Source organism: Lampetra fluviatilis, chromosome 18, assembly GCF_964198595.1.
Source record: "Lampetra fluviatilis chromosome 18, kcLamFluv1.1, whole genome shotgun sequence".
In the NCBI taxonomy this organism is placed as follows: Eukaryota; Metazoa; Chordata; class Hyperoartia; order Petromyzontiformes; family Petromyzontidae; genus Lampetra; species Lampetra fluviatilis.
In genome coordinates this window covers 13,515,564-13,527,031 of record NC_136292.1, presented here as the reverse complement: position 1 = coordinate 13,527,031, position 11,468 = coordinate 13,515,564, and the positions used below count along the sequence as shown (strand labels likewise).

The window sequence follows — 11,468 nt, the reverse complement described above, 5'->3', positions numbered from 1 at the left end:
GGGCTGTGTATATTCATGAGTAATGTAATCTTCGCTGTACTTTTGAAGGTATTGGGGCCAAACTGTGGACTACATTGTATATTAAACATAGATGTGGTCAACGAACATGAATTTAAGTATTTTGGTACGGCCACATAATATGGCCAAGTCTATGATGTAAGACCCTTCACCACCCGACACTGCCACACAAGTTAAATTGTCAAGCATACAAGCATTTACCCTACACATTCGTATCGTTTTAGCTCACCGGTGAGTTAAAAAACTATTCTCACGATAAAATTGAGCAATTTGATTCATTTCATTCAAAACTATGCCAAGCATCCTCAAAACAAGATGCAGGAAATCAGAACACAACCCTGAGTCAGTCCTTCTGAATTACTTCATTATTCAGCCAGACTTCCTGGAATGTATTATAGTTTTACTATGTCAGGTGTGGAGGGTATTACAACACAGATTTGGCCAGATTATTAATGAGCCTAACCTAAAAATGAATTATAAACCATCTCAGCTGCGAAAGTTCAGCTGTCAATTCAACTCCACATTCGCAGGGCGACGTACACGCGATACACTCCAGTCATGATGCTACTTTATTTACACTTACGCAGTAACAGAATTCAGCAGTGCAGATATGTTTTTCTCTTGTAAATACAACTGAGCGACAATTAAATACAAGTTATTGATGTTTAAATTTTCTCAACTTTTGCGAAACATAAAAAAAAATGGACATGCGAAACATTGTCTTTGAAAATAACAAAAAACTACGACATTTCGATCGCAACACAAGCGGTCGTCTTCAGGAAAAGGGGGGTGAGCTTCCAAGGCAAACTGTTTATAAGGGTTTTAAATGGGCGTAGTCCAAATGTCAGCAGCCAATGATAATGTAAGTGGTGGGCAGCCAACCCGACGGTGGTTCGTTTTCCACCAAAGGGCTGCCAGGTGAAAATGAGCATGTTAATGAGAAATTTGCATCTTAATGGCAGATCACAGAGCCGTAACCAAGAGGTCGGCGCGCGAAGTGGCTGTGTTAGTGTGAACCCTGTGAAAGCGCAAGTTTGAAATGGGCGTAAAGCACAACTAACATCGGAAGGTGGTAGGATGGTAACATCATAGCCAATTATGATTTAAACTGGTTGCTGACATTTGGGCTACATCCATTTCAAACCCTTATAAACAGTTTGCCTTGGAAGCTCACCTCCCTTTTCCTGAAGACGACCGCTTGTGTTGTGATCGAAACGTCGTAGTTTTTTGTTATTTTTAAATTTCTTTGAACCTATCTACATGACTTTACCGAAAGACCCAAGAATATTAATTTCTGCAGTCACGAAAGCTTTAAGTCAAGATTGTCTTTGAGTTTGAAAGAATCTGCAAGAAAATCAAGAGGACCCAGAGGCTTTACAGAATGAAACTTGTTTGAAAATGCATCTACTGTGATCTGTATTTAAATGTTTCCATTTACAGATTAAGGTTCAAGACGCTCATCAGATTACGCAATGTCTTAATGCACCATCGGATCAACTCAGCAGCTGTTCTCTTTTTTTAATAACAATCACTTGTATATTTACATCAACTCCTATCATTGATCCAAATAGAGTGAAACTCTAAACTGCAAATCCAAAAATTCTTGGCGCCCCATAGTTTTCAGAATCTCCTGTTAGCTGGGGGTGAAAATCATTCAATTCGCGAATTTCCACGACGTTTAGGAATTTTTATAAGTTGCTAAAAACTTCTATAATCCGCGGAAGCTGGCGACGGTGTGATGTTGCGTGGATTCGAAAATAGTCGCGTACCTACTTCCTCCTAAAATCCATGATCCACCGCAGTTGCAACGAAATGGCACGACCGCCAACTCTTCTGTGTTTAATGTGAAGGAGGTGGTGGGCCTCACGGGCAGGATTTAAAACTGCGAGTGCCTCGCCCGCTCGTTCAAACCTGCGCCGGTCTGTAAACACACGAGTATCTTGCTCTCAACGCCATGCACGTGCAATGCTAGTGCCACACGAGTGCAAGTTCTAATGTGCAGTGCTAAATTCAGAATTATTTTGATTAAACCAAAGTTTGGTTACATTTTAAGTTAGCTTATATTTATGTTACTTGTATGTTCTGCAAGTGTGTGCGAGTGGTGTGTTAATACAGAGTAATTTAAACAATTATGGCTAACAGTGCAGGTCTGGTGGCCGGCTAATGGAGGCAGACATTCAATCCATGTTGGATTCCAAGCCTTAAAAACATATTTTTTTAAACCCCACAGAGGATAGATGCATATTGTAGATTTGCTCAATTTCATTTTTCCAAAAAATGAAATTTTTTTCCTGGGAATTTATACAATCTGTAAATTGTGGATTTTTATATTTGCAAGTCTAAAATCCTTAACTTTTACCACAATGTTTCAGAGTATTTGCCGGTGGTGTATTGCAGATAGGATTCTTTAAAACCCTCTCCCCAAATCAGCATAGATTTTTGGAGTTTCGCTGTACCACGTTGAATCATAGCCTCATCCTGCAAATATTCAAACTCGGCCCCCAAAGTGAGGCATGAAACTAACCGTAGCAATGCGGATGCTCAGAAGGACCTTCACAGATGACAACACGTGCAGTCTTATGACCCCCATCGTCGGGCCAATCCTAAAATCCTGGGTAATGTGCCACAACTAAGTGGAAAAATACAATACAAATACACACACCTCATTTAATTGCAAGTCGGATTTGGTTTTCCTTTCTTGTGCATAACTAATAATCCTAATTTGTCACCACAATGATCCTGGAATTTGGAAGATTTGCTCATCTAGAAGAGGCTAAGAGGACGACAGGAACACCGCCTTGCCTCACCCTCTCCCGGCCACCACTGTGCTTCTGAACTCTCTCCCTCTGTGTTCATGCTTGGCTGTGCAATTGCACTTGCGCACTCCTTAAATGTACGAATTAATAATCTTAATTCCAGTGTCACGTTTTTTTTTACGTCTCACAGTTCATCAATCTTTCTTCAGCGCTTGTCCTCGGGCACGTCGCACACACGTCGTTGCTTTATGCGGAGGACGGTTCACTCGTCTGCTGGAGGGACTTGGTTTTGCTGCCTGGCAATTCGATCTGGCCCCCCTCGGAGCTTTCAGGAACTACGTCTGTCTCCTCCCCTCTTCTCTCCCCAACTGCCGCCTCGGCTTCCCCAATGGTGCTTGGTGGCGCGCGTTTAACCCCTTTCTCTTCGTTGTCCGCGCCACAACGCAGCGTCTGCAGGCCCAAGCGAATCTTCGTGTCGTAGTCCTCCTCCTCGTCGTCTTCGGTCGGCGTGAGGCCGTTCTCCCCGGCGAGGCGGCTTCCGTCCGTGGGCTCCGGTATGGGCGCATTCTCGGCGAGCAGTTTTTTGGAGGCGTCCTTCATGCGCCCCGCGTAGCTCACCACGTTGGCCAGGATGTCCTGCTCGGCTCTGCGCAGACGCACCGCCATTTTGGTGCGGTGAGACAGCTTGGGGTCCGTCAGCAGAGTGTCGTCATCCTTGCAAAAGCACACACAGGTCGTAATTTAAGACATGTAGGTTTTTGCAGCAAATATTACGATTCGTAACCATTTTTGTTTGCTTAGACACGTCATTCTCTGGCCAAATATGTGTCATAGGATCCTACACCACCCAACATGGTCACACAAATTAAATTGTCACTCAGTGGTAAAAGCGTTTTAACGCACCAAATAGTCTAGTTTCAGTTCGCCAGTATGTCGAAGACAAATTCTCACAACCAAATTTTTTAATTAGAGACGTGATGTTAGGCTTGAAACTACACCAATAGATCTTCAGGACCAGACCCAGGAAGCCAGAATACAATTCCAGAAGTCAGTTGTTTATTTCACAATTATATGATTTGTGTATGTCTATAATCGCTGCAAGTCTCCTACCACCACTCTCTCATTGACATATTTCGTTGCTTCCTCTTAGTACCTTTCACGCGACGGTCAATGGTATAGTGTATAGCAGATTGTATAAAAATAAATAGTATAAAAGTGTAATGTTTAATATCATGTATAAGGTAATATATAGTATCGTAATTGTATAGCAGTGTGGTATACAGTAGGGTGGGTAGAATAATACATAGTGTAATATTACAATGTATAGTCTAAGGTATAGGGTGGTGTATAGTAATGCAGTATATAAATTAATGTTGGGTTTGTCTATGGCAGTATATAGTACGGGGTAGACAAGTGTGATGTAAGAAAAAAGTTTAGCTGGAGGCATATTATATTTTTTGCGACATAGAATTGTAATGTATGACTTACTGTTAGTAGCTCAGCTTATTGGAGAGTATATTTAGTATATTGATGATACTGATGTAGTTTATATTTTAGTATATTTACGTGGTGGTTTAGCTGCTGCAGCTCCTTACTATTAAAATTCCTTCCCTCTATTACTGCTAACCCTACTCCCTCCCTTTGATGCTGCTAATCCTGCATAATGCACGGGCATAATATGACTTTGAAACCCACCCCCCACCTCCTACGCATTCCACAAGTAGTGACTAATCCCATATCAGCATTTCGCATAAATATGCTAAATTCCTCTTGATATGTAAATTCCTTTGTCAAGGCGCCCCTTCCCCCCTCCAACCCAGCTTAAATATACGCTGCCAAGCCTGGTGGTGCCCATTCAGACGCTGTCTTTCTGACAGACCTGTTCTTCACCTGCTTGCGTTGTGGCCGAAACGTCGTGAGAATTATTGTATTGTTTTATTTTTATTATTTTATTATTTCCCTTCTACGTGACTTTACCGAAAGAACCAAGAAGATGAATCCCTGCAGTCACGAAAGCTTTAAATCGAAATATAATCGCCTTCTTAAACAGGCTATAAAGAATAAAGATAGGCGTAACAACATTTAATTATTACACATTGGGAGGAAATTCTGGAGGTACTAGAGGTTCTAAATAAATCGTGGAGCTTGTTTAACCTGTTATTGTAACAGGGAGGAATAACGTTTAGCAAAAATATTGAGTAAGGCAGCAGGGAGGTAAAAATGTACAAAAAGCAAATATTATTGAAGAGGCGGAGGAAAAAGATACCGAGAAATAAAAACGGAATTAGGGCTGCAGAACGGTGGAGTATTCACGAGATTCTGTAACGAGTCAACATATTTCTGTACGGACTGCATAATAAAGTCAGCCATAATCTCATCCGCAGTTGTAAGGTAGTTAGCATTTCTTCGAGTCTTTAAGATGTATATAGGCGTGCCATTACACAAAACTGAATGAGCAATGGGTGTGGTTATTTCAGAGATAGATTTATTGACCATTCCATGAAAAGTTTTATCAGTGTGTAATGTAGTAACTCGGCGGGAGACGACTTCACGGGTAGCACACTCTTTATTTCACCAAACTCGTTCACAGGTGACTAACACCCACTTAGTATCTCGGGTGACAAACACCCACTTAGCTACCCTGGCGACTAACGCCCACTGAGCTACTCGGGTGACCAACACCCACTTAGCTACCCTGGCGACTAACGCCCACTGAGCTACTCGGGTGACCAACACCCACTTAGCTACTCGGCGACTAACGCCCACTGAGCTACTCGGGTGACCAACACCCACTTAGCTACCCTGGCGACTAACGCCCACTGAGCTACTCGGGTGACCAACACCCACTTAGCTACTCGGCGACTAACGCCCACTGAGCTACTCGGGTGACCAACACCCACTTAGCTACTCTGGCGACTAACGCCCACTGAGCTACTCTGGACACTCCCTGCCCGGGGTGTCCGTCTTGACTGTGGGTCCCCAGCCCGACCCACGTGGGCGTCGGACCCCGGGTCCCACAGTCTCGCCTCCGAGCCACACAGGGCCCCGGTCCCTACAAGGACGGCGGGACTAGGGGTCTCGGGGCACTAGGTCTTCAACTCCGTCTTCGATCTTCAACTGGATAACTCTCCCCGAGTGCTCTCGCGCGTCCCCCTTTATACCCCACCTGCGGACGTCGCTGCGAGCACCCATCCTATTCGACCAATCACTGGGCGCTGGCTACGATCCTGTTTTCCCACATCTCAGCGTGCCTCACCACCCACGCCGCGCCGCCCCGTCATCTGTCACTCGGCGCGCGCGTCCATACCACGCCCACAACGCGTGCCCAACCCCGCACCCCGTGCCGCCCCGTGATCCATCACTGTCACAGTCGGCGCACGTCAACACCACCACTACATCACCCCCTACCACATAGCTCGCAGCCGACCCGGCTGCTATAAAAATATACAAACCCCCCTGTGTGCCCCGTAACACAACAACAACAACAAGAACAACAACTAACGTAACAACACAACCCAACGCGAACACTACCATCCGCAACCATCAACCAATGCCACCACGACAACAGAACAATATATACAATCCGGCGAGTGACAATACCAATGTGTATGCAGAAAGAAAAATAAATGTATATATTTTTTTTTTCTCCTCGACTCGTGCAGCGTCCCATTCTTTCCGAGCGTCCCTAGAACGGGACATTACCCCGGCAGAGGGGAACACCGGGCGAGCTCGGTGTCGAAAAAAAAATGTCTTCATGAAAATTGTTGTGCCCTAGCCCGAGTCCGCCTTGCCGGTCCGTCGTACGGCACCAGACGCGGTTGACCGTCCGGTGGTGCCGGCAGTTCAGGAAGACATTGGCCAGGCATCGAGGACCCGTGCGTGCCGCGGGGTTCCGGTTCCCGACGGTCAGCAGCCGTCAAGCCCGAGGCACCATGGTTTGAGCAACCGCTAAGTCGAGGCCCCTTCTGGCCCTGTTAGACGGCCCCAACAGCACTCCCTGTGCCTCCGCACCCACCTCGAGTGGTTTCCTCAACCGAAGGGGTACCAACATTTGCGATCCCGGGGGCACCCGTACAGTCTGAGTTGCCAGCGCCGGGTTTTGTTGGGATGACTTGTGGGCCTGGTCGTCGTCCCGACGTGGTCCTGTGGCGCGCTGACGCGGGGCCCGGCACCCGGCTGCGACGTGACCCCGAAGGCCGCAGTTGTAGCAGACGACGAGGGACGTCGTAGGTTTCGGTTGCTCCAGCTTGCGGGATGAATGTGTGGGCGAACGACCTCCCGTTCTCCACTCCCCCGGACGCGATGCAGCGAAGGCCTGCTCCTGATCCGCAGCTGGCTGAGGTTCGCGATCGTGGCGGCCAGTGCCGCGTTCCCCGCCAATTTGCAGACGACCGCCGGCTTGCGCTTGAGGACCTCGTACGCGTGAATGCTCGTGGCGATCGCCAGGGAGCAGATATCCATTTCGTCCGCCACATTGATGGGGACCCCCAACTCGTGGGCCAACGCCAGCAGCTGCTCCGTCACCATGGCGTCCTTCCCCCCCTTGTCCATGCGGGGAAAAGCTGCGTCCGCCAAGGCGAGCAGCGCCGTGCGATAGGCGAGCGTCGTTTCTCCAGCCACCTTTCGCCGATCGTAGAACTGGTGGCGACAGGTGGAGGGCGGCCCGAACACCTTCGCCATCAGGTGTAGTGCGGCCTGGAGCGTAGAGCGGGACGACCTTGCAGCAGATGTGAAGGCTGCAAGCGCGTCGTCGTCGAGCATCGCTGGCAACGCACGCAGGGCAGTGGTGTCGGACCACCCCGACATTTCCTGATGAGCGAGGAACCTTCGTTGGAAGGCTCCCCAGTCGCCCCCATCCGCCTTGAACGCCGACAGCGCGGGCAATCTTTGCTGGAGGACCCGATCGTCGTCGACGTCGGAGAGATTTTCCCGCGCTCCGCTGTAGTTGTGTAAAATGTCGGCTCGGTCGTCAGGCGCAAAATGGAGAGCTCCGGCGCGCGCTGATGACGTGGGCTGCGCTGAGCGGAGGTCTCCGGCCACGTGGTGTCCGTGCTTCCCGCCAATCGATGGCGGCCCCTCAAAAACGGCGGCAACTTCAAGACTTTTGGCGCGAAGCGCCTTTTGGCGGGATCCCTCCAACCTCGCTTTCTCCACCAACCCCGCAGCCGTTTTTTCGCTCGCCGGAACGGAGATGTCCGCCAAGACAGCGACGGCGGCGAGTAGCAACTCCGCCAACCGGGAGTGTGCGTCTTGGAGGCTGGTGTCGGAGGCGAGCGGAGCGTCGGCCATCACCGCGAAGTGCTGCATCGGCGGCAACTCCTCGTCCTCTCCTCCCGAGGTTGGTGTCCCCGGTACGCCGTCGTCTTCCCGACCTCGCTCGTGGGTACGGGTAGTCTTCCTCGTGTCCATTCTTCTTGAAGACAGGTTTACTTCTGACGCCAGTTGTAATGTAGTAACTCGGCGGGAGACGACTTCACGGGTAGCACACTTTATTTCACCAAACTCGTTCACAGGTGACTAACACCCACTTAGTATCTCGGGTGACAAACACCCACTTAGCTACCCTGGCGACTAACGCCCACTGAGCTACTCGGGTGACCAACACCCACTTAGCTACCCTGGCGACTAACGCCCACTGAGCTACTCGGGTGACCAACACCCACTTAGCTACTCGGCGACTAATGCCCACTGAGCTACTCGGGTGACCAACACCCACTTAGCTACCCTGGCGACTAACGCCCACTGAGCTACTCGGGTGACCAACACCCACTTAGCTACTCGGCGACTAACGCCCACTGAGCTACTCGGGTGACCAACACCCACTTAGCTACTCTGGCGACTAACGCCCACTGAGCTACTCTGGACACTCCCTGCCCGGGGTGTCCGTCTTGACTGTGGGTCCCCAGCCCGACCCACGTGGGCGTCGGACCCCGGGTCCCACAGTCTCGCCTCCGAGCCACACAGGGCCCCGGTCCCTACAAGGACGGCGGGACTAGGGGTCTCGGGGCACTAGGTCTTCAACTCCGTCTTCGATCTTCAACTGGATAACTCTCCCCGAGTGCTCTCGCGCGTCCCCCTTTATACCCCACCTGCGGACGTCGCTGCGAGCACCCATCCTATTCGACCAATCACTGGGCGCTGGCTACGATCCTGTTTTCCCACATCTCAGCGTGCCTCACCACCCACGCCGCGCCGCCCCGTCATCTGTCACTCGGCGCGCGCGTCCATACCACGCCCACAACGCGTGCCCAACCCCGCACCCCGTGCCGCCCCGTGATCCATCACTGTCACAGTCGGCGCACGTCAACACCACCACTACAAGTGTAAGGAAGAATACTACACGCAGGTCAAACAAGTTTATTTGAGGAACACACATAAGAGCCACTTGATGTATTGCAAAAGGTAACTATTTGGTGTCTGAACATCTTAACACCTGCTTTATTATCAGAAAGGGTAAACCCTATTCTTATTTTTCAACACTAATGAGCACGGAGGGGGTGCAGTGATGCAATGTTTACTGTTATGTAACTAACAAGGAAGACCTAGAAATAGAGACAACATCTTTGGTGTTTGTTGAAATACAGCTGCCAAGGATAAGCCCAAAGGACCAAGAGACTTAAAGTGAAAAGTAAGAATAAAACAGCACTGCCAGAGTTGAAGGATAAAAGAGTCAAAACGTTTCTTGAGAAATCTTATTGTCGTAAGAGTTTGTTTGGGGGAAATTAAGACAGCGGGAAACCGGGTCCTCAACGTGCGCAGTGGAATCAGCGAGTGAAGGCCACGGGAGTAAAAACCTTGCCAACAGTGACAGCGGAGCAGATACGCAGGCGACCGACCGCCAGTGAACGAGCGTGTTCTGGATCATCAATCACCGTGACTGCTTCGTACTGAATTTTGCCGACCACAGTGAGGTAAGAAACTGGGCACTTTGTTTGTCGACTGCAAGCAAGTGAGTCTGAACTCATCGACGTGAACACCGAAACCAACTTGACCACGCGTGCCCACCACACGCAGTGATTCCCGACCACGCATGCCGGCCAGACGCAGTGGTTCCTGACTGCGCGTGCCGGCCAGACGCAGTGGTTCCCCTGACCACGCGTGTCCACAACACGCGTGGGTTCATGACCATGCATGCCCCACCTTGTTGTTGTTGTAGGCGTGCAGAAGCAGGGAAACTCGCGTCTCCAGAAACGTCCACAGCTTGATTTCATTTTCCCAGCTGATGGGCAGCGCTGGATCTCCCAGGCGGTAAATCTTATCCATGACGTCTTCTCCAATAAGGCACACCTTCAGCTCCTCTGCAACCACAAAAAACAAAGATCCCCCGTATTGCCTTTAACAGACTATTGAGGCAAGTGCTTTGGAGGCCAGCACGATACCATGCCCAGCCGCCTTTGTCTCCCCAGTGGCGATGTTTATACACCGCACCAGATACTCATTTGGGGCTGAGTCGACCTAGGGGAGGTCCAGCATTGGTTCAGATAATCGTCACTGATGTTGACCGTGAGCGGGAATCGAACTCGGGTTGCCGGATTCATAACGCTGCGCGCTAACCGCTACACTGTCGCTCCAAACACAACCACACACACACTCGTAAGTGCTTTCAACCATGAAGCGGTATGAAGAGGGTTATATACAACCACTCTTACGGTTTATTTTTTTACGTAGTTGCTGGGGAAAACAGCTCCAAAACCCTAAAAGGTCAAGTGGCCAGGAATAAGCAGCATCATCAAAGTTGTACTGGAGTTAACACATCTCTTGAATTAAGCAAGGTTATAGTAAGAGCTTGGGAAAAGTGACGATGGGAGGGAATCCCAAAGTGGAGCAGAGCGAGGGAAGAAGCAGAAGAAGAAATGTGCTGAATAAAGTTTTTTTTTGGGTTAGATCGCGAAAATATAAATGTGCCTTTAAACCCGCCACCACCCGACACAGCCAATTAGTAAGGTTTGTCACGTACACAAAACGTGCCAATTAGTTACTAGTTCAGCACACCGGTGTGTTGGAGAGTAAGCCCGAGTACGACGTTTCGCTGGTGATTACAACCAGCATCATCAGGCGATTAGCCAGAATTGTGAAGACATTCTCTTGGTTCTGTCTTAACTAGAGCACGGTGACCGGCAGTGCGGTGAGTGGGTGGCTGAGTTGGTGAGTGGAAAAGAGCTTTAAAGCTCTTTGGACATCTGTGAAAAAGAGATTGATAGCTCATTGGATTCCTCCATTATAAATACGTTCTTTTATTCTGAGTGAGACGGTGAGTTGGTGTGCGAGTGGGTAAGTTAGTGTGTGAGTGTGTCACTTTGTGAGTGTGAGAGTGAGTGTGTGAGTTTGCGAGTGACTTGGTGAGTGTGAGTGTGCGAGTTGGCGAGCGTGTTGTGACGTGCCGTGTAGTGGTTGAGCAGTGTGAATGATACAAAACAGTCCATCCGGTTGATCGAGTCCTCAATATGGTTGAAGGACTCAATGAGTGAAATACGTTTTAAAGGCCGTGGCATCATCATGTACAGTTTATTTTGTTAATTAAAACCTCAGTCTCAAGTATCCATTCAAAAAGGGTTTTGGACGTCAGTTACTTACAGATATCTTTTTTTCCATGTGAAGAAACCAAACCACCCTGACATTTTACGGCAAACATTAAATAAAAAATCCAGTTACAAAGTTACTCAAAATAACTAAGTTACTGCCATCTACTGGTCC

At 49.0% G+C, this 11,468-nt stretch overlaps 1 protein-coding gene across 2 annotated transcripts in view; it reads right to left on the bottom strand.

Moving 5' to 3' along the window:
- Positions 1–473: 473 nt before the first annotated feature.
- SETD3 (SET domain containing 3, actin N3(tau)-histidine methyltransferase) overlaps positions 474–11,468 on the bottom strand; it is a 35,431-nt gene continuing 24,436 nt past the window's right edge. For both annotated transcript variants that reach the window (XM_078864666.1, XM_078864667.1), the window contains 2 exons: positions 9,915–10,072; positions 474–3,488 (listed from right to left, as the gene is read on the bottom strand). In XM_078864666.1, coding sequence (XP_078720792.1) covers positions 3,021–3,488; positions 9,915–10,072 — 626 coding nt within the window. In that variant the 3' untranslated portion in view covers positions 474–3,020. The remainder of the gene's footprint in view (positions 3,489–9,914; positions 10,073–11,468) is intronic.